General features: G+C 39.4%; 1 protein-coding gene and 1 long non-coding RNA gene across 2 annotated transcripts; both read right to left on the bottom strand.

Annotated features, from left to right (window-relative positions):
* Nucleotides 1-577: 577 nt before the first annotated feature.
* Nucleotides 578-2937, bottom strand: LOC140351584 (uncharacterized). Its single transcript, XR_011925376.1, has 2 exons — nt 2777-2937; nt 578-2700 (listed from the first exon to the last, which is right to left on the bottom strand). It is a non-coding gene; the product is annotated as an uncharacterized lncRNA (long non-coding RNA).
* Nucleotides 2938-9574: 6637 nt separating this feature from the next.
* On the bottom strand, nt 9575-16338 carry bcl2l11 (BCL2 like 11). The gene is made up of 4 exons (XM_072437357.1): nt 16322-16338; nt 14997-15313; nt 13609-13718; nt 9575-9636 (listed from the first exon to the last, which is right to left on the bottom strand). Exons 1-4 carry the CDS (start codon nt 16336-16338, stop codon nt 9619-9621), a joined length of 462 nt encoding a protein of 153 aa, XP_072293458.1. The 3' UTR covers nt 9575-9618.
* Between the last annotated feature and the right edge of the window lie 5116 nt (nt 16339-21454).

Raw genomic sequence — 21454 nt, 5'->3', positions numbered from 1 at the left:
TTTAGGAGACGTTTTAACCCCCCGGGGCCTGGACACTGGAAGGATGGAGAAGTAGGGAGAGGATGATGAGGTGGCGGTGGGGGGTGCCAGAGTGGAAAAGCAGCTGGGTGAGAGGGAGATTATGATTGGATGATGAAGCTGCAGGTAAGTCCATATAATCACACGGATCAGATCACAATTCGTTTCTTATCTTCATATTGCACAGCCTTCATTAATGAAATTATATAACAAGAAAAAATTAGATTCTAATGATCCTGTTGATAAAATTGATTTACAGAATATAAACTTTATGGCTCTATCACCTGTAAACTGGGTCAAAGCTGCTATAGTTTGCATGTTATTACAGTTTTGTCAGTATTAAAAGTGTCTATTATATTTTGCATTAGAAAAACTTGATGCAAAGCCATTTATCCAGGTTTGGAACTAGTACTTAAGAGTAGACTGGGTTGATTTCAGTCGCCTCAGATGGTATTATAGTCATGCACAAGTGAAGTACAATGATATTCTTCAATTATTGGCAAAATCTATCATGTATCTATTGTGTGGCTAAAATAGAAAAACAATCAAACCATTCTGCTTAAAAAGATGAAAAAAGTCTTTATTTACAATTCCATTTGCCCTCCACGTGTGAAGGGCGTGTCTTTACAATATGTTCAGTGTACATTGTTGCTACAGTTTGACTGGGTCAGTGGAGACTGTGGTACACTTGGTGCACACAGACTTGTGGTGGCATTTTTGTACAGCGAAGGCAAAGCAAATCAACTCAACAGCCAAAGCCTTTTCACCCGCACTCACTCATAAACCATTCAGTTCCAACATTGATTCAGTTTTATGTTTACTTTGTCACATATTCCAAAAATCAGACTGGACTTAAGAGAGCAGTTTGACATTGAAAAAAGCAGGGAAAAAGACCTAAATAAAATAACAGTATATTTCAGCTATGGTCACAAACAAATAAAAAGCAATTCATCACTTGGTTGCCAAGTTTGGAGAGTGCGATTCAATTTTCACTTTTCTGCCTGAGTTAATCTCTTTGACACAGTTTTTACACCATAACATATCGAGTGGTTTGACGTTTGTGCCACAGAAGAAACGACCAAACTTGTAATGGAAATATGCATGTTGTTTTCATTCAAGTCTTTTGATTCAATATGACAAATACATCAAACAATTGTTTTAACATTTAACTACACATTGTGTGGTAATAAACAATTGATTTGCTCAAACATCAGGGCGTATGGTTTTACATTAATGGACTTGTATATGACACAATGTTTACCCGATCAGTCCCCTTAATGTGTGATACGAATGTTTGTACTGGCACAACTGTACAAACACACTGTTCAAAGATCAGTCCAGTGACACACTTTACCAGACACTGGAGGAGCAGTGATTCAGATCTTTATTGTGTAACCTCTTACTTTAGACTCCTGCAGCACATAAAGCAATCACACGTTCTGGGAAACATCAGTGAAAGGGACATAGATTTGAAACTGAAACTTCTAATTGATAGTTTTTGTCAACTAAATACAATAATCTGTTGGACAGAAATTAAATATATGACAAAACAAAAGCCTCAAAATTAAGGAAGACATTTTTAGTTGAGCTCTCTTTGGTCAACTTTGTTCGCTGAACATTTAAAAATATGCATGAAACACTGAAATGTTAATAAAGGTCTTTAAAAGTGAACACACATTCAGCAGATTGAGATTTTGTATAAAATTGTATTGACACATCATATTTTCACCTCTCTTCAGCCATAAACACAGCCTTGCGTTGTTGGCTTTCTCTTGAGTTTAAACGTTGCAGGTGTTTCATTGTTGTAAGTGAGACCAGATCTTGTAATGAGCTTTAGGAGTTTGAAGAGCCCTGTGTTTGCTATGACACTGTTGGGAACACACAGTGATACTGTATGTGTAATAATGCAGGTGGGGGGGTTCATTAATGCATTTTGTTAACTTATATATTTGTAACTTCTATAAGCTTTGTGCATTTAGGAATGACAATTGATCATCTGCTAAAAATTATGTATTTCATATGGATTTTGAACGTACCGTTAAGTTCTCTTAAAATTATTAACAGTGTAGTTAACACTTTACATTTTAGAAAATATAAAACCATACACATCGATATATGGATTTGGACTGAACTTCAAGTTTCATAAAAATTATGCACTTTATCAGTATTGATTATATTAATAATGACACATACAGTGCTTACAGTTTGCCTGAAAGAAATATGATTGTTTGTAGGTTTTAGTTGGAACTCCAACTTAACATTTTGCTATTTTTCTGTAAATGCTTTCTAAAATCTTTGGTCAATACATATTAAAGGGACAATGTGAATGTAACATAGACCTATTTCTTTGGCCTGTTATAGTGGTTCAATATTTTTTTTGTGTAATGATCATGATCTCTTACTCAGTCTTATTAAAACCTGTTTAACAACCCTGGCTCAGCAGAGTTCATCCCTCTCAACACATTCACATTTGACACAATCACACAAATCGACAGCATAATACATTAGAGAATGTACAAGGCACATTGTCTCAGAGAAAACCCTCTCGCACCAGAACGGAGTGCAAAATCCCAACTCTTTGGTCGCGCTTGAGACCTGAAGGCTCTGAGTCGGTGACAGAACATCAAACGTAGAATCCGTTTAGAGTTTTACAAAAAGGAGTTCTTCTCATTTTGGAAATTTCTGAAAGTCCAAAATCAAGTCCAATGATAAAAGAAAGAATTAATGCTGCAAATGCTGGGTTTTTCAAGGGCTAAACCTGAGCTTGGCTTTAGGTGGTGCCGTGGGAGTACAGTAGTCGTCCAAACAAGAATATCAGGAGGCCCACACAGACGATGACAGCGGGCTCCCGGGGGTCCGCGGGCCGCCATTGTGGATGTCCCGCCGCTCTAGCCTGCAAAGAGAGAGAGCCAGAGCCAGAGAGAGGAATTACAATCATAAGAAAACTAACAGAACACGACACAAACAGTAGTGTGTAGAAAGTCAGGCTGACATAGAGTGCGTCCCTGATTGTACCTGTCCCGTTTGTCCCAACGTTTGACAAGTGTGTCAATTCACATTAACAAGTAGTTTTTCCAGTTTATATAAATATATTTCAGTCCAGTCCTTCACCGTCAGTCACTCCATCCTTTACCATCCATCTCCTTGTCATTGAGCTACTTGACCTCCACCGTTTCTCCAATAAATAATTAAATAGTAATATCCCTGTGTTTGTCAATTATTCTGTGCTGAAAATAGGCATGGGACAATATTGAAATTTTGTAACAGTCAGACAGACAGACAGTTAATGTATTACATAATTATGAATAAGTTCCATGTTTAAACAACTATTATAGAATTGTATTTCATCATCATTTAAAACATCCACAATCTAAAAAAAAACATCATGCATGAGTAGCTTTTTTCTGATGACAAAATACTGATTAGGCAAATAACACAATGACACAAAATGTACCACAAATGAATATTGTCTTAACATAAACATAGAATAACAGATTTGTGAGAGAAAATAAAGAAACGATTGATTGATAAATGTAGTAAGTATTTAAGCCTTATGTTGACATCATAAAGGCAACAAAAATAGAAACAAAAAGTAAAGCTGCGATGACGACAAACTATAGTTGTTAAACATAGGAGCGTGAAGCATCTTTGCCTCGGCACTTTATTTGTGGTTTCATTTGGTTAAACACACAATCCTCAAATGTCACCATGTAAAAATAGTGTCCAAACCTCTGAATCAACGGACAATTTGCATCTACGCACACAGACACACGTTTAAGAAGACATCAATGAGACTGTTATATGGTCGACTCTGCACCTACACGATCATAAAGTGGTAACTGTCCAAAAAGTAAAATCAAAGTGCAACACAAGAGGAGACGGGTAAGTATAGCTCTCAACATCCTGCTTTTACATCTCTCACTTCCAGGTGTAACGTATAGAGCAACATGTGTGAAGACAGTTACAATCATGGACATTAGGCTAACTCAAAGGAACATACATATCTGAGATTAGAGGTGGGAATATATTGACAAATGGTTACTAATATTGCAATAGTTGTTTTGGAGATTTGGAGAAATTTGAATATCAAGTAAGCATCATTGTCTATAAATAAAACTATTAAAATCTACCTCAAAAAGAGACAACAATGTAAACTCCCAAACGTGTATAAAGTGAAATTGTTTCCCTTTTGTGGTTAATATTATGGACTATTAAAATTTTGTGATGGATTTGAAACTTGAATAAGACATTTACGAACACATTTTAGAACGTTCTTGATAATCCAAAAATGTATTGAGATATTCATTCAATGTTTCCCGTTGCTAAGTTACAATACCTTTATGTACTATGTAACTTTTCTGGAGCAAAGCACTAACCTCTCCCTGGACACAAGCCTTAAATACAGTTAGAACTGGCTTTAGTTGGGTCAAGTGACTTCATGTGAGATGCAGTGTGGACAAGGACGACACATACAATGTGACAACAATTTATGGTGTGTCGTGTGTCATGAGAATAAAAAGCTGTTCTTTATGTAACTGAGCAGTGTTTTTTGAGTTATGTAAGTCAAGGGCCAAGTCATGATGACATTGTGACCTTTTAGTGCCTCATTAGTCAGAGAGTACATACCACTGCCTATCTTTTGAAGATAACTTTAAAAGCCTGTAATATTTAGCTTTAGTTTAACTTGTGGTTAAAAGTAGTATCTGAGAAGTGAGACTGTTTCAGATGCTTGTGCGCTAACTGCAGTGATGACTGAACCTTAGATATGTGATTCTTCAGTATACATTGCTGCTACATTGTAGCGTGAAGGGACTTTTATGGATGGGCAAGCGGACTCAATGTTTAGTGGATAACATTTGCGTGCAAAAGTGAAAAACAAAAATGTAGAGAAGCTGGTTCTGAATCCTGGGTCTCCCCCATAGATATGTGACACACTAATGAGCTTAACTGCAGCATAAAACAGGTGTTGATGGACTTACTACACTTACTTCACTGCTCTATTCATTACACAATCTAACTATCTAAATGACTGCCTGTATTTCTAACTAATGTCTAACCATTAGAAACGTGAACAGAGCCTTGGTTACAAACACTGACTTGTCTGTAAAAGCTAGTTTTTGTCACTTGTTGAAACTTGGCGCCGCTGTCTCCTCTGCACATGCACAGTTAGGAACAACCTGAAAACATCCATGATTCCCACACAGGTTTATTCAGCGTGGCTTGAGGCGGTAAAACAAGCTGCTGTCTGCTCTGGTTTCCTAAAGCGCGTGTGAGAGAGCGGAACATGAACGGGCCTCTGTACAAGGTGAGAGAATATAAAACGCTGGAGACGAACAACCAAAATTCCTGGCCTGCTGTACTAATCACTAAAAGACACAGTGAGTTCCAGCCAAGCTTCAGCAGCAGAAGTGAGAGGAAAATTGGCGTATTTGGATATTTTTTCAATTTAGATATAGTTGTGACACACGGTAATTTGGCTGAATTCAGTAAATGGGCCCAAACCACAGAGACTCTAATGCCAGAGGAGGAAACAGGTGTGGGGAAGAACAGTTCACCCTCCATCGTGAATCACAACTTCTGCTTCTCATCAAGATGCACATGTCTGTGTATTCAACGTGTGATTCTTAGAAGAGCTTATGTTAGGATGTAACAGTAGCAAGTCATTCAAAGTCATCTTAGGTTGAATCATAAAAGACTTCACACAAAACAACAACACATCTGGTGGAGGTTGTTGTGCACTTGTAAAAACACTTGTGTAAACCTTGGGCAGAACAAAGTTGAAGCAAATTAACATTAAGCTAAATATAATATTTGTAATGTAAAGGCACTTTGGACATGCTTTGGTTGTGAGATGTGTTTTTATAGATCCGTTTTATATGAAGACTCACTATCAGAGAGCTGATGTTATCTGAGTCTGTGTCTGTGGATTTACACAGTCACATGAGTAAACACAGTTCGTACCAGGTCCTTATGAAACCCACGAGTAAATACACCATCCGTCGTATTGTAAAAGACTGATGATACCAGTCGTTTGAAAAAATGCCATCCCAAATATTTTTTGTTTAACTAACAATATTAGACATTTTCAACATAAATGGCTGATTTAAAGTCACAGATATCACAGAAGTAGATGATGCATCATTCTTACCATGACTGTGGAAAAGTATTCTTATCAGTCCTTATCTGACCTCGGGCCTTAAGTAACACGCCTGTCTCTGCATTCGACACCTGTAATCTAGTATTCATTAAAACAATAGTTTTATCCAAATTAAAATAAAACTAGCCCATTTGACAGAGGAGACATTGAGTCAGTCCTTTCCAACTGGAGTCATGTGATTTTGTTTGGGTCACCACTACTTACTACGCTGCAGACAGAAATAGCCCGACAAGAATACACAACACACCAGCCAGACATTTGTCCTCTGAGACCGAACGCTCTGCTCAGAGAAAGAAATACAATGCATTATGAGCGCGTGTTTAAGCACTAGAGCAACAAAGAGAATAACATTTCTGTGCAAACAATATTGAAAATATATTGTTTATATTGGCTGAAACTGAAAATCTAAAGTAGTTTCATATTGATGCCTAAAAAGAGAGCCTGCCAGTGACTAATATGTAAAACCAGCCAGGGCTTTGAAGAGTTAAGTGTGACTGAATTGAATCATTCTCTATTTGATATTAACTGTCTAACCATTTTACAAATGGTCTAACCATTTTACAAATGGTAAGAGTTGCAATAATATTATGATGTTCAGAAATCACACGTTATCATGAACAGAGCCTGAGTTTCACAGCTTGTCTCATTTTTAAGGAGACCATTTTCTGTCTAATCAAAGTGACCTACTTTTCCTTTTCATCATTCCAAGCCTGCTGTTTTAAATGTAAATGACTAACTCTAATAATAGTGTAACATGCAGATAAACTGAGTCACAATAATAATCCGTCATTTGTGATGCTTAGGTGAGAAGTAGAATAGTAGTCAACTTATTTGACACCAACATATGTTTTAATTCAATTCAATTATAGCAGTTTTGATCAAATTTAATGCTGCACTTTGCTATGTCAAAATGCAAATCACTGCAGGGTATTACTGGGGCAGACTATTGTATCAGCCAAAGGGAAACTCCAATAAATGCTGAAAACTGCACACTTCATTTACACACACATTTAAAGCATTAGAAAAAATATATTTGATTTTAAGTCATTCAGACCAGCAATGAAAGAGTTGTACAGTTACTTTTGTCCATTTGGTCTCTCACACACAAACAACAGGAGCCGTAGTATCCACAATGCACTGGTGAGTTATTTCTGTTTCCAGCACAAAGCGTCTTACCTCTGACTGAAAGATGACAGATTCTCATGTGTTTTTCTGTGTGTGTGTGTCTATGGGAGTCGCTGGCAGGATAATTAGCCCTTGTGCTCTGCTCCCTGCGAGTACTTTAACCACAGGGCTCAACCATAATGAAGCTACACTGTCACAGACACTGCTCTCACACCAAACACACACACACACACACACACACAGTACGTACCATCCTAGAGGTTTCAAAACAAGAACAAGACACAGAGACAGAGACCGAGTAGATTAGCAGAAAAAAAGATGGTAAGGCGAGTTTTAGGTGGCGGCTGACTCAGGGATAATACTAGGGTGAAGACCTCTCCCCGAGCAAACTGACAACGTAATTACGGGCTTGTTTTAATACCAACTACATAAATCAAAACATATCACACATTAACCAGAGGATTTAAGGCAGGACATCTTAGTTCAGGGGTAAATGCTCTTTCGATTCGACCACAGTCAACTACTATGTTCAAAGAGAAGACTGTGCCTTTTCCTATATTGTGTATTTTCTGGCTGAACGTCAGAATATCTCATTTTACTCTTATTTTTGTGAGAAGAAACATCACGACTTAACCGTTATTCACAATTATTGATACCATGACTAAACAACAAGGAAATCCTTAATTTTCTTTCATTTCTGGTTTAACATGATTAACCAAACGATCTTGTCATCCCGATTCCTCACTCTTATAATGTGCCGAATGTCCTACCTACACACCTTTATTGAGGACCAAAGAATCACCACGACACACTTAATTAGGATTGTGGCCAGTGCAAACCTGAACGCTGGCCGTCGTCCCTCCACCAGATGGTTTTGCCTCGTTTTCCCACGACACCTGCAGCGTTCTGACCACAGATGAGGAGGCAGATATGGTCATTCATAGTTTTGGTTTGGAAGATTGAACAAACACACACACACATCTCATCAGTACTACTGCAGCGGGAAACCACAACGCAGGACAAAAGAACCAAGTGCATAAATACAACGCAAACGACACATTTTACTGTCTTATTGTTGTTCATTTGTTTTATTGCAATGTTATGTTTTAAGAGTTTTACAGTTACAGTACATTACCCGGGGTCTACGGCTGACTTTTCCTTGTAAATACTGTCTCTACTTTGGTAAAACTAGTTATTTTTTACATTTAATAATAGCTAAAGCTTTTGCAAAGTACATTTGGGTGCTAACTTTGCGAATGCATTGATCTACATGCCCTTCTTAACGCAATCCTTGAAGCCGGACTAAATTTTAAATATCACCATCAGTATTCTTTCTTGCCTCTTATAGACTTTTTTCAGACTCTGCTACTCAGATTCAATTGAACTTGTCAGTGCATCGAGCAGCCATTAAAGTTTAACTCACATGCCTGGTGTGATTTATCAGTACAGCGAGTCTGAGCGCTGCGCTGTGAAAGCCCTATCCTGAGGTTGTTCTCGACTGGGGATAAATGCTGCGATTTAAGACACAAGCATGAGTAAGACAGCTCTTCTAATCATGGCTCGAGTGATGACTACTGCGACCACAAGTGCACCAAAAGCATTGCTAAAGGGGCTTCCAGAGTGAGCAGAGCTTGGCTGACTATCTTCTGGCTTGGTTAACAAAGTACCATCATAGTTTAACAAAAATATTGTAAAGCGATTTAATTGTGAATGATGACCACGGTGTGATGAATGTTGGCCTATCATCACATTAAAAGTACAGGCAAATGTCAAAGGTTTGAACCAGTCCCAAACCAGGATAAGAGGCAAGGAAGCTCAAGGTAGAGTCGCTGCTCCTCCACATTGAAAGGATTTAAGGCCAGTGCACACAACAGGATTTTAGAAGCTTAATCGATTTTTACAGGTGAGACGAAAAGCACAGGCCACAGAACATTGCTTTGTTATTTAGTAAAATGGAACACAGGAAGTAGTGAGTACTGTTTATAGCTCATCTGCAGCAGCTCTTACAGCATTTGTGTAAATAGTGACACATCTACTTTTTAAATTTTGGACAAATTCTTCAAACTGGATTCATAGCAATGTTTGGAGTACTGGGTGTCATCATGAATTTGTGGAGAACAGTTGAACTTAGCTAAAGATAGCTTAACTATAGCTTTAGAAGAGGCGGGGAATTAAGTCTATTTCCCGTGTTTGTATCCTGCGTCTCAGTGTGCCCGTTATCCCGTGGGCCCCTGAGCCGGGCCCCTGACGCTCTGCTTTATTGGCGATTGCGGTAGCTGTGATGTTTTATGGTCACGGTAACGCGGAGATGATCACTGTCACGCTGATGGTGGTGTCTGGAAACAGCTGACATACGGTAAATGCCAAATGTATGGAAAAATAGCAGAATTTCAGATTTAAAAAACAAATAAATCATATCAATATCCCTTTTAAGACCTTGATTTTGACCCTATAAAGATGAATATGCGTTTAATACTTTGAAGACTTTGGGAACAGCCTGGAGCACAGAGGGAGTTCAACATTCAAACTGCCTCTAAGCTTTTGACACACTGGAGGCATTAACCAAACCTCTCCGGGGTCTAACTATCACATCGCCAAAAATGTCTTTCACACATTTTGACTTTCATTTTTTAATCCACTCCTCTGATGTCATTAAAGCGCGCTCGACGCCTCATCGCTCCAAATGTACAAGGCTGCTCTTTGATAGAGAGGCAGGTCTGTGGTGATGCAACGTGAAGAAATGGGATCCAAGAAGCACAAGCCAACAGGAAACGGAGTGTTACTACTGGGCAGACCTAACCATCGCGGGGAAGAGTGGAATTTACACTGTTATTCCTGCAAATAAAAGGCATTAATATATTTAAATGCCTTTAAATAGCGCTTTAAAGGAAATTAATCAAATTATTTAAAAAAAATACTGCAATCATTTCCAGTTCTATTTTAAACTCTATACATTTGACTAGTTTGAGATAATATGTAATAATAATAATAAATATAGCCGCAAGTGGCAATGATCGGCCCTCGCCACGCCGCCGCCACACCGCCGCCACGCCGCAAGAGGAGGGGGCGCTAACGCGCCCCAATTGTCCTTTTATTACGCCTACTGCTGAATCTGTGACGCTGTCACATCTTCTCCCCTTTGTTTTACCATCAAAAAGCTATTTTATTTTGAATTCTTGGCAAAATGTGCGGCTTTGCCGCACAGACACCGTGACTCTTTGAATGAAAATGTGGATAACTTTTGATGGTCCTGAAGATGAGTCTCACCAAATTTCAGGTTAATAGGGCTGACGCCCTGGGAGGAGTTTGTGAAAGTCTAAAGTGTAAACATGTTCTGGCGATTTCCCCATTGGAATAACATGAAAGGTTTCGGTCATCGTTACGGCAACGCCATAACAATTATGACATGGGTCTCATTGACTTTTTTGATGGGGATGCTAAAATTGAGTTGTGTGTCAAATTTCATATAATTTCGCAAAACTAAACATTTAACCTCCATATAAAATCTGTAGGGGGCGCTGTGGCGCCAAATGAATTTATTTCACTTCAAGTAGGTTTAGGGCAAAGAGTTTAACAACTGATTCTAATTTGACGCAATTCGGACTTTATCTGCGCAAACGGCAGAAATTTTAAATATGGGAGATTTCTGAAATTCTAGCTACAGTTTGCGGCTTCGCCGCACAGAGACCGTGAGAGGTATCAATGTAATTTGGATAACTTTTGATGTCCCACTCCTCAGTAGCATTTTCACCAAATTTCAGCTTTTTAGGGCCAACGCCCTGGGAGGAGTTCGTAAAAGTACGACGTTTGGAAAAACTCCGAAGTCATGTTTAGCCATTTTTGAAGCAATATGGCCGATATTTGGTTGGGCGGACGGCGTTGCCGTAATAATATTTTTTACTTCTCTTGTCACCATCTACCTCTGCGCCAAATTTCATGATTCTACGATCAGATTTTTTTTGGGTCATTTCCCATCTCTCAATGCATTTTTGGTACATTTGGGGGCGCTGACGCGCCAATTTTTTTTATTTTAGAAAAGGGAAATAGCCAGAATGTAGAGAGGCACGATTTTTAGAGGTGTGAACATTTTTGTGACTTTTCGTCAATGTTCACTGGGTGAAAAATAGGGGGGTTGGTCCCGAGAAGAAGAAGAAGAAGAAGAAGAAGAAGAAGAAGAAGAAGAAGAAGAAGAAGAAGAAGAAGAAGAAGAAGAAGAAGAAGAAGAAGAAGAAGAAGAAGAAGAAGAAGAAGAAGAAGAAGAAGAAGAAGAAGAAGAAGAAGAAGAAGAAGAAGAAGAAGAAGAAGAAGAAGAAGAAGAAGAAGAAGAAGAAGAAGAAGAAAGAATAATATTCCGATGCGAAAACAATGTTTCCCATTTTTCAAATATCATAAACTATACATTTTCGGAAAGCGCTCGCGCTTTCCTACCTCATGGTGTGGGTCCCTGGTCACTGACAGGTACTTTCGTTAATTTTGAGTGGGCTCCGCCCACTTTGTGTTTTTGGCCCTCTATACAGTAATAATGTTCAATTTTTGCATTACATGCTTATATGCACGGAACATGCAAGAGATGGGGAACGTATTCGTGAGCTACTTAGCGCAAATGAGTGCTTTATATGGGGATGACGACCGCTTCGCGGTCGTCATCTCAATGTAAAGTGCTCGTTTAGTGCGCACTTTTGCACGGGCTTCGCCCGTTTACAACGGTAATGTTCCATTTTCCTACTACTAATTAGTATGCACGGGGCGTGCATGAGTGAAGGAGTGCGTTAGTGAGTGTTTGGAAGTGGGCGAGCGCTTCGCGCTCGATTTCGTGCGCACTATGTGCGCACTTTCGCAGCCGTGCTTCGCACGGCCTTACGAGATTAATAGGCCTCTCGCCAGCTTGTGGCGCTCGGGCCTAATAATAGATTTTTTTATCATATGAAAGGAGTCAATTGGAGGGTTGAGGATTTGGAGGGTTGAGGATTTCACGTTATCAAAGGTCTATTGTAATTGCGTGTGCAGTGATTTCCCGTTTGTTGAATAAAGCTTTTCTCACACTTAACACTTGGCATGATATGTCTCATATTTTAAAAGTTGTTTTGTACAAAGTGATCTCAAATACATGACTGTTTTTCTATAATTTACTTTGGAAATGTCAGTTTTGCTTGAAATAGCTGATTCTTTAGCATAGAATTTTTAGGCCACACACACTTCCTGTTTATTTCAAACCAGGAAAAACTTAAAGACAAAAAACTGGTTCACCCTAAGGACAAGATACAGACACAAAAACAGAGCAATGTCGTTTACTCTATCCAATGCAATGAAGAAAATTGTAAAGAGCGGTACATAGGAGAGACTAAACAGCCACTTCACAAGAGGCTTTATCAGCACAGAAGACATGCAAGTTCAGGACCACAGAGTGCCGTGCATCTTCATCTTAAAGCCTCTAATAATAAAATTATAAAAAATAGTTTGAAAGAGGAATTAAAGAGGCAATCTTTGTTAAAAAAGAGAATCCTTGAAACCAAATGGAAGTTTAAGATTCAACCTTCCAGTCGTATATAATAGTGTTTTGAAACCCTGGAGCGGGAGACGCCAGGGACATTCTGATGCTAATCAGGTCCTCAGTGAGGAGGGAGCCAAAGTCAGGTTACAATAGGATGTAAATAGCCCATTACAGAGCTGTTAGAAAACAAAGTCTCATGTGAAACCAAAAACTCCCTTTATCGAGAGGTCACGCCCAGTGGGCAGGGCTTACTCAGAGTAGGATATAAAACCTGAGTTCCCGGTCTCGATTCACAGATTGAGAATGGCTCTTGGCAATTGGCTGAACAGCAGCTACCGAGACATGCAAATGAGCCACAGTGTAACAAATGACAGCTGCAGCCTCACCACATTTTAAACAACATTTTCTGTTATACCACAAAGTTCTGCATTTGTTTACTTCATTCTAACCATGTTGTTAAGTTTGTCATTTTGATATTCTTCAACTTCAATGATGAATCATGCATCTGTGTTGTCTTGTTTGCAGTTTCATGCAGCTTGGAGCTATCGTCACTATAACTGCTCATTCCCTTGAGCACAATGGAAAACACCATCTGATCTGAGTTTGCTCTTTCAAAAATAAAGTTGTTATCTTATTTGTTTATTTCTGTCCAACTGCTTCTTGGAAAGGACAAGTCTATAGTCTGCACTACACATAAAATGTGATTGGGTCATGTGCAGCGACAGAGACAAAATACATGTTGTAACGGAGGTTCACTGAGTTAATAGTTTAAGGGCCGAAGGTGCAGATAAGGCAGGTGAGATGGAGGAAGTCTTACCCTCCGTGTGAGCAATCTGTTGTACGCGTCTCCTTGTTCTCTGAGCACCCGACCGACCTCAACCGCCGGCGTGTCCCCCATTGAGTTCGCTGGAAGTGCGCTACTTCTCCCTGATAATACAGAGGTCAAATGTATTTAGTTCTGCCCCGTCTGTGATCACTTTAGTAATGACACATGTCGAAATGAACCTGTAGCGAAAGTTTAGACAATATTAGTTCTATTTTGTGACACGTTTGTTGTCAAAGCCACAAGTGAGTGGACACATCATTCTGAACAGAAGTTGTATTTTTGATAACGCCATCATTTTGTCTTTTTTATTGCCATAGCTAAACTCAAACTGACAAAGAGTAACAACAAGACGAAAAACTGATAAGCTTTGACCTAAACTCTACTACAAAATATACACAAGAGTGCCCCAACAGAGACACGCTACAGGAGATAGCAGATCTGTTATTTGAGCGTGCTATCAGATAAGCCGAGGTGAATGGAAGCTAAAGGGTTTCTGTCTGCACTCCACAAAAGACTATTATGACTGGTCCATGCCTGCTCTCTCCTGATTGGTCTTGCTTCATTTGAGCAGATGATATTCTTGGACGCATTAAAGTGTTTTGACAGGCATTGCATCCGTTTGGTTCAGCTACACAGTATAATCAAGAGACACAGGGTACTCTCCACAGTTCTAAAATAGTACCATTATTTATGCACTCCCTAAGAAAAAAGATGACATTGACTGATCCATCTATCCTCCAGTGAAAAAGATTTTTTGCTTAAATATGACAATAAGATTCGCCGGGAGCCCTTAGTTGTTTGTAATTGCTTTCTATGTGAATCTTGTTGACAGCCTTGAATAGCAACATATTGTGAGATGTTATAAATAGCCAGTAGCCCTTATTCTGAAAAAAATAAAAATTAAAAATAGATAAAGATCTATCTAGAAATAAACATTGCAAACAAGCAGATTTATTACTGCTGGAGGTGGCATAGTCTATTTATGGGCATCAGCTAAAACAAGTTACTGAGGCATTGGTTTTATAATGAAATCATGACAATTGAGAAAATGCACTGAATCTCAGAACAGTTTAGTGGCATCTTCCTATAGTCTGCCACTTTCAAAAGGCAAACAAATAGATGCACTCAAGAACATAATATGCATCAGGACAGAGAAAGTATGAGGAAGTAGCTATATTTTGTCAGATACAATAATTGTGTAGAGTAGGCTACTACTATGGGACAGAACAGAAAGAAGAAACAGAAGAGGTTTTAGGGAAGACAAACTATTGAATTTAAACGTGCCCGAATGCTCTTGGATTGATAAAACACGCACTTTCACCTTGCACTGTGGTCTACACGGACACATTGAGACATGACCCTTTGAGCACATTGCTCACCATGCTGCACTTGGTGCGCGCTTTCCCCGCGGGCTGCAGCCAGACTGCGCACCGCGTGCTCAATGACTTGTGCGCTCGGACTGACAGTCTGCGTGGCCTCGTCAGCCGTGTGTGGGCGCTGGAACAGTGGTGAGGAGGGCAAAGAATCACTATCGTTGGAGAAATATCCGCTGGAGGAGCGGCGAGGGGAGCGAGAGTTCCTCATATGAAGCCCACCCCGAGCGTCTGCTGCCGTGGAGTGTGCGCCTCTGCTCCCAACCGCGTCTGATGCGCTCAGGTTTGCTCCTCCACTCTCCTCTGGAGTCAGGACGAGTGGTCTGAGGGAACAGAGGCGCAGCGTCAGCCAGGACTTTATAACACCTTCTTCTTTATTCATAAAGCCTCTATAGCTTTGTGAACAATTATTATTAACAACTAATGAGACACTTTAGTGCGACCAAAGAGCTGAGTAATATCACCTCACATAAACTGTTGCAGTGATTTTCAACGCGGACAAGTTGTTAGGTATTTAATATGTATTATGTCCATTCTTCAAATATTGTTGATAGATGAAGCATATTTATTTAGATTAATCCGGGCAAATAAATGCTTCGCGCCGATGATTAACCCCTGATTGTGACTTTTACAGCACCAATAAACCCAATCCAATGGGTGTTCCTAAAACACCGAGTGATTATAGGGGAGACAATGTTTTCTTTACTCAACACTTCTGCCCAAAACTACATGAAATTTAGGTCAGTCATACCTACTCCTCTCCGTGGACACTTATTCCTGGTAGCAATGTGCTTCATCTGAGCCCCGAGACCCAAATTGTAATTGGTTTTATCCAACCACGGGCCCAATTACGCATTCAAGTTAATTGTAGGATATTTCCAAACCAAATGAAATGCACGAAGCAAAAAGGAAAGAATGAAAGATACAAAGATACACTGAAATGTGCAAGAAAAGACAAGAATCATGTGTTGGTCGCGGCGCGTGCCTTGTCTTCTCTAAAGTAAAGAGCGGCGGCGCGCGCCTCGGGACAGAGCGCAACACACTCGCCCCCTAGAGTCTAAAGACACACCAACTTCTGGCCATACTTTACTGAGCTATCACGGAGTTATTACGCACTCAAACATCGTGGTTGTTCAATCAACTTAATGTAATAAACAAATTGACGGAACACTTAAATTATAAATAAAAAAAAGTTTTGGTGGGTTCTTTTTGTAACTCTTAGTATTAGTCTAAACGGGTAATTGAGCCGGCGTTCACGCTGTATTAATGCGCTGTTTATGGTGTTATTGATGTATCTAAGCTCATAGACATCGACACTTTTCTCCACTCACCTAGAAGCACCGGACATGTCAAAGGCCGGACATCACCGCCGGCTCCGGGAACAAGAAGTGACGATTTCAGTTATAATCACCCTTTGGAAATCCAGTGGATCGGTAAGTATTCCCCGCGCAGTTAGACGAACAAATCCAAGTGTGATTCGCGCGACAGCCAAAGGGACCACGTGAACTATATCCACTGAGAGCTGAACGCAACTCTGGGTAAACAAGCGCTGCGTCCACACACTGCTCTTTGTGCGCTTGTTTCCTTCCCCTCCTTAGTGGCGTCTGCCTGAAACTACAGGAACTGAGTCCAGCGCTCGCGTATTTAAGCGGCTTGATAGGAGAGGGGCGTGTTAGTGCGCGCTGATCTCGCGACAATACTACATGTTACACAACAACTACATGTTAAGATAAGATAAGATAAACCTTTAATATCCACGCAAGGGGAAATTTTGTTGTTACAACGCAGTAGAACAGGAGGAAAGACAGATTATAAGAAGTTTCAAAACACACTCTTAATAGAACTCTTATGAACAAAACAAAAAACTCTTATTAACAAAACTCCTCTCCTATCTTAATAGGGGATGGAGGGGGGGAAATAAAATAAAATAGATAATAAAAATACAGAATAAAGATACAAATCAGATAATAATAATAATAATAATAATAATAATAAAATAATGATAATAGAATAAGATAAAAATAAAATAAAATAAAGTAAAAATAACTAGCACAAGACTAGGTACATAACTATGTGTAACATAGTTAGTTATTGTGTAACATGTAGTTCAGGCTCGTACATAACACACATAACTATGGCCACTGGGTGGTGCTTTTTTTCCTTAGAGCGCAATGTAACTAAAAACTGCTCGTGTTCAGCTGACAGGGCACGTAGAGCTTTCAAAAAAAGTCGGATATGGCGGGAATTCTTACTTATTTATGGATCATTGACTTTTTCCAATTTTAAGATTCTTCAGGTGTCTTTAAAACGCATTCTAAGCTGTTAGCTTCGGCTACACTCTAGCGCGCCGCTCTAGCCCAGCTCGTGACCGTCTAGACCAATCAGAGAGCGTGTAGGTGAAGTGAACGGGCCGAGATGCCGTGGATGAGCCCAAATGCCACGACTGAGCTACAGGCGTAAAAATATGGATCTATGAGTTTAATAACTGAACAAATCATGGAACTAATGACCACCACGGGTCTGAGGGCCACGGATCTACTACTCAGAAATGATGTCTTGAAATGTTTCTGCCTGAAAAACTAAATCACGTAATAAATGCTATGGAAATGGAATGTTTTGCCAGGTATAAACTAATCGATGTTACGTTTCGTGTCCATCAGTGTTGTTATCTGTATTACACAGACAAGAAACCTAAATATGGACTTAATCATGACTTTAGCACGTTTTGCATGTAGATAAACATGTCATCTGAATACATTTGACATGTTGTAGAATGATATGATTAAAAATCCGTAATTTAAGAAATCAATTTTAGATCATACATTCCATGTACTTAATAAGGACCAGAATTATTTCCATTGACAGTGAAAAAGTTTACTAACTAGACATTTTTTATGGTTTTATATTTTATTTGCAATAAACCACAAAACGTTAATAACTCTAAACTATTGAGCCATGACAATAAATAGATTTACTTTTTTCCGGTTCAAAATCCTTCAGTTTTTCTTAAAACCAGTTAATATTTGCCTTTATCTCACACTGCGCTAACTCATTCTGATTGGTCAGTACGATCACATGGTACGCTAACCGGAGGCAGACCTACGTCACTTCTGGGCTGCAGTGTCCAAAGAGTTCTAAAGGCTAGCTGGCGACATGCGCTACTGAGCAGCTCTCATTGACTTGAATGGGCGGCCATCTTGGCTTCCGGGAAGATGGCCGCCATTGAAACCTATGGAGCTGCTCATTGGCGCCATGGATCTATTATAATATCTGGATAGGGTATGGCTCGCCGCAGCATGTCGCAGACTGCCGCAGTGGCCACTCCATTGGTACTTCAGCCAAAGAAATCCTGCGGCCCAGAAAGGTTTTTTTTCCCTAGAGCGCAATGTAACGAAAAACTGCTCCTGTTCAGCTGAAAGAGCACCTAGAGCTTTCAAAAATGTTGGATATAGCGACAATTCTTACCTATTTTTGGGTCATTGACTTTTTTTTAATTTTAAGATTCTTCAGGTGTCTTTAAAACACATTCTAAGCTGTTAGCTTCGGCTACGCTCTAGCGCGTCGCTCCAGCCCAGCTCGTGACCGTCTAGACCAATCAGAGCGCGTGTAGGTGAAGTGAACAGGCCGAGATGCCTTGAAATATCCCAAATGCCTCGAATGAGCTACAGGCGTAAAAATATGGATCTATGAGTTTAATAACTGATCAAATCATGGAACTAATGACCACCACGGGTCTGAGGGCCACGGATCTGCTCAGAAGCGATGTTTTTAAATTGTTTTGCCTGAAAAACTGAAAGAACGTGAGAAATGCTGCGGAAAGAAAGCGAGGAAATGGAACGTTTTGCCGGGTATAAACTTGTTACGTTTCGTGTCCATCAGTGTTTTAATGTATTACACAAGCAGCATAAATACTGACTTAATCATAACTTTAGCATAAATACTGACTTCATCATGACTTAAGCATGTTTTGTGATAGATAAATATGTTAATATATTTGAAATGTTGTAGAATGATTGGTATTTGGCAGATAAAAAAATCCGGGATTTAAGAAATCAATTTTAGATCATACGTTTCATGTACTTAAGAATCAGAATTATTTCCATTGTCAGAGATATATGTATATACTGTAATATAATCAAACTGGCGTGTAAAAAAAAAATTGCATTAATGAGCAAATGTTCTGATGTAAAAGTGAAGAAGAAGCAGCTTTAGACCATGAGCTGGAATTAAGGTGAAGTTCATATTTAATAGATCCATGAGTGAAAACGGCTTGATTTTATGATGACGCAGTGACTGTTGCTCTCTCCTCACCTCGTGTTCTGGTCAACTTTTTCCGGTTCAAAATCCTTCAGTTTTCTTAAAACCAGCAGTTTAATATTTCGCTTTATCTCACACTGTGCTCTGCGCTGCTCTTGTAACAATCTCTGATTGGTCAGCGCAATCACGTGGTACGGAAACTTGGGCCGCACGTCGCTGGAGAGCTAAAGGCTAACTGGCGACATGCGACACTGAGCAGCTCCTATTGACTTGAATGGGCGGCCATCTTGGCTGCTGGGGGCTTGATTGGCGCATGGTTCCAAAAACGTTTTTTAGTTCCGCATTACTTCCTGAATACTGTCTCATTCACGCCCAGTTTTGTGACGTCATCGCCATAAGGCTTTGGCGTCGGGAGCGCGCACGTCACAGCAGCGTGAAAGACTGAGATCAGTCAACACAGACTTTTGGAATATTTCGGCTTGAAATAGTCTGTTTACGTAACGTATAATGATGGATTGTTATATCCATCTATAAATATACATGTATCATCTTGTAAAGGTCTGATATTTAAAGGCGGTATGGACGATTTTTCGGCGATTTGAGAACGCAGGCGGAAGTGCGCATGCGCACTCCCCCGTGCGGACTGATACAACACACACGTGCGTTTGTTTATTAGCGCAACGGAGCGCATCGCATCTCTCGTCTCCCGTAGATTCTGCGTCAGCTCGAACTGTCTTTCTCCGTCTTCATTTTGCCCCGTACACTGAGGGAACTATATTATGATAGATCCATGCGCTTAGGCACGCGGAAACGTGGGGACGAGCCTGACGCGGCTGCAGGTGAACGGTAGGTGCGTTGTATGATTGATACGTGGCAGGACAAATTATTTATCCACGCCACGAGGAAATATGATAAAAAAATTGCTGAAAAAAATCGTCCATACCACCTTTAAGAGAATTATAAAGAAGTGTTAAGATAAAAAAAAGTCTGGTTTAATGACAATGAATTACATTTAGAGGTGTAATAACGTCCTCATCATTTTCTGCAGTTTTTGGTTTGGGTATTTATTTTGTTTTTAACGTTTCAGTTATTTATTTACATGATATAATTTGGCCAATATGCTTTTTTTATCAAATGAGAAGAAATATAAAATATAATCATCAATTCTGTTACATAATTGAGTTAAGCAGTATTTAATTATATTCAGTTTTTCCTTTTGTGTCGTTTTTGTGTCATGTCAATTTTTAATAAATACAAAACACATTTGTTTATTAATGTATTTAATAAGAATAATGAACATGAATTAACTTGTTCAATAAATGTAAATCTGTTTATTGCTACAAATGATAAATTGATTTTAGCCACAGTTTTAGTTGAGTTTTAAAGCTCCAATGTCCATTATTAAGGAGTTTTTGGGTCTGTGTAATGTTCATTATTATTAATTTATAATAATTATTAATGGTTTATTGCCATTGTCAAAGAACAGAATTCACAAACAGTGGAACTTGCTTTGGTGATTCAGTGCAACATAAAAATAGTAACAATGATAAAACAACCTGTATAAGTCAAATAGAACATACTGAATAAGATAAGATATTCTTTTATTGTCCACACATGGCGAAATTTCGTTGTTGCAACACAGTAGATACAGAGGAAAAGGACAGAAAACTTATAGGAAGTTAAAAAACACTCTTAATAGATCGATCGTAATGGAAGAACTCTTATAAACAAAAACTCCTATAGACAGAACCTCTCATTTCTTAATAAGGAATGGAAGGAAAATAGAGATAAAGATACAAAAAAACAGCGTAAGACAAATTAATACTAATAATTAAAGCCGCACGCGGCGATAAAGGCCCTCGCCCCCCTTGCGACCGCGGGGTACTTGCCACCGCAAAGAGCACACCTCTAATCCCCGGCCTACATCACCCCTCCCTCACAAACAGTACAAACTGTATAATACTTCATTCAACATTTTCACAACCGCACGGTTCGAGAAAGAGTTATGTCCCCACTGGCTTTTATGTTCAGTGTGATGTAGATGTAGGGGAATGGAGATGGACATTCTACGGCCAGATAACAGAAAATCTCTCTTTGAACATTGGGGTTTTTTCGTTCTCCCTCTGTCCCTCACCGCAGGGGAGCCGCTGTGACTTGTGTGATAACAGATCTTCTCCCCACAGTCTTACAGGAGGACGCCCCGATGA

This window comes from Eucyclogobius newberryi, unplaced genomic scaffold, assembly GCF_026437365.1.
Source record: "Eucyclogobius newberryi isolate DKJ021-1_F unplaced genomic scaffold, fEucNew1.0.hap1 SCAF_8, whole genome shotgun sequence".
NCBI lineage: Eukaryota > Metazoa > Chordata > Actinopteri > Gobiiformes > Gobiidae > Eucyclogobius > Eucyclogobius newberryi.
This window is presented reverse-complemented; position numbering and strand designations above follow the sequence as displayed.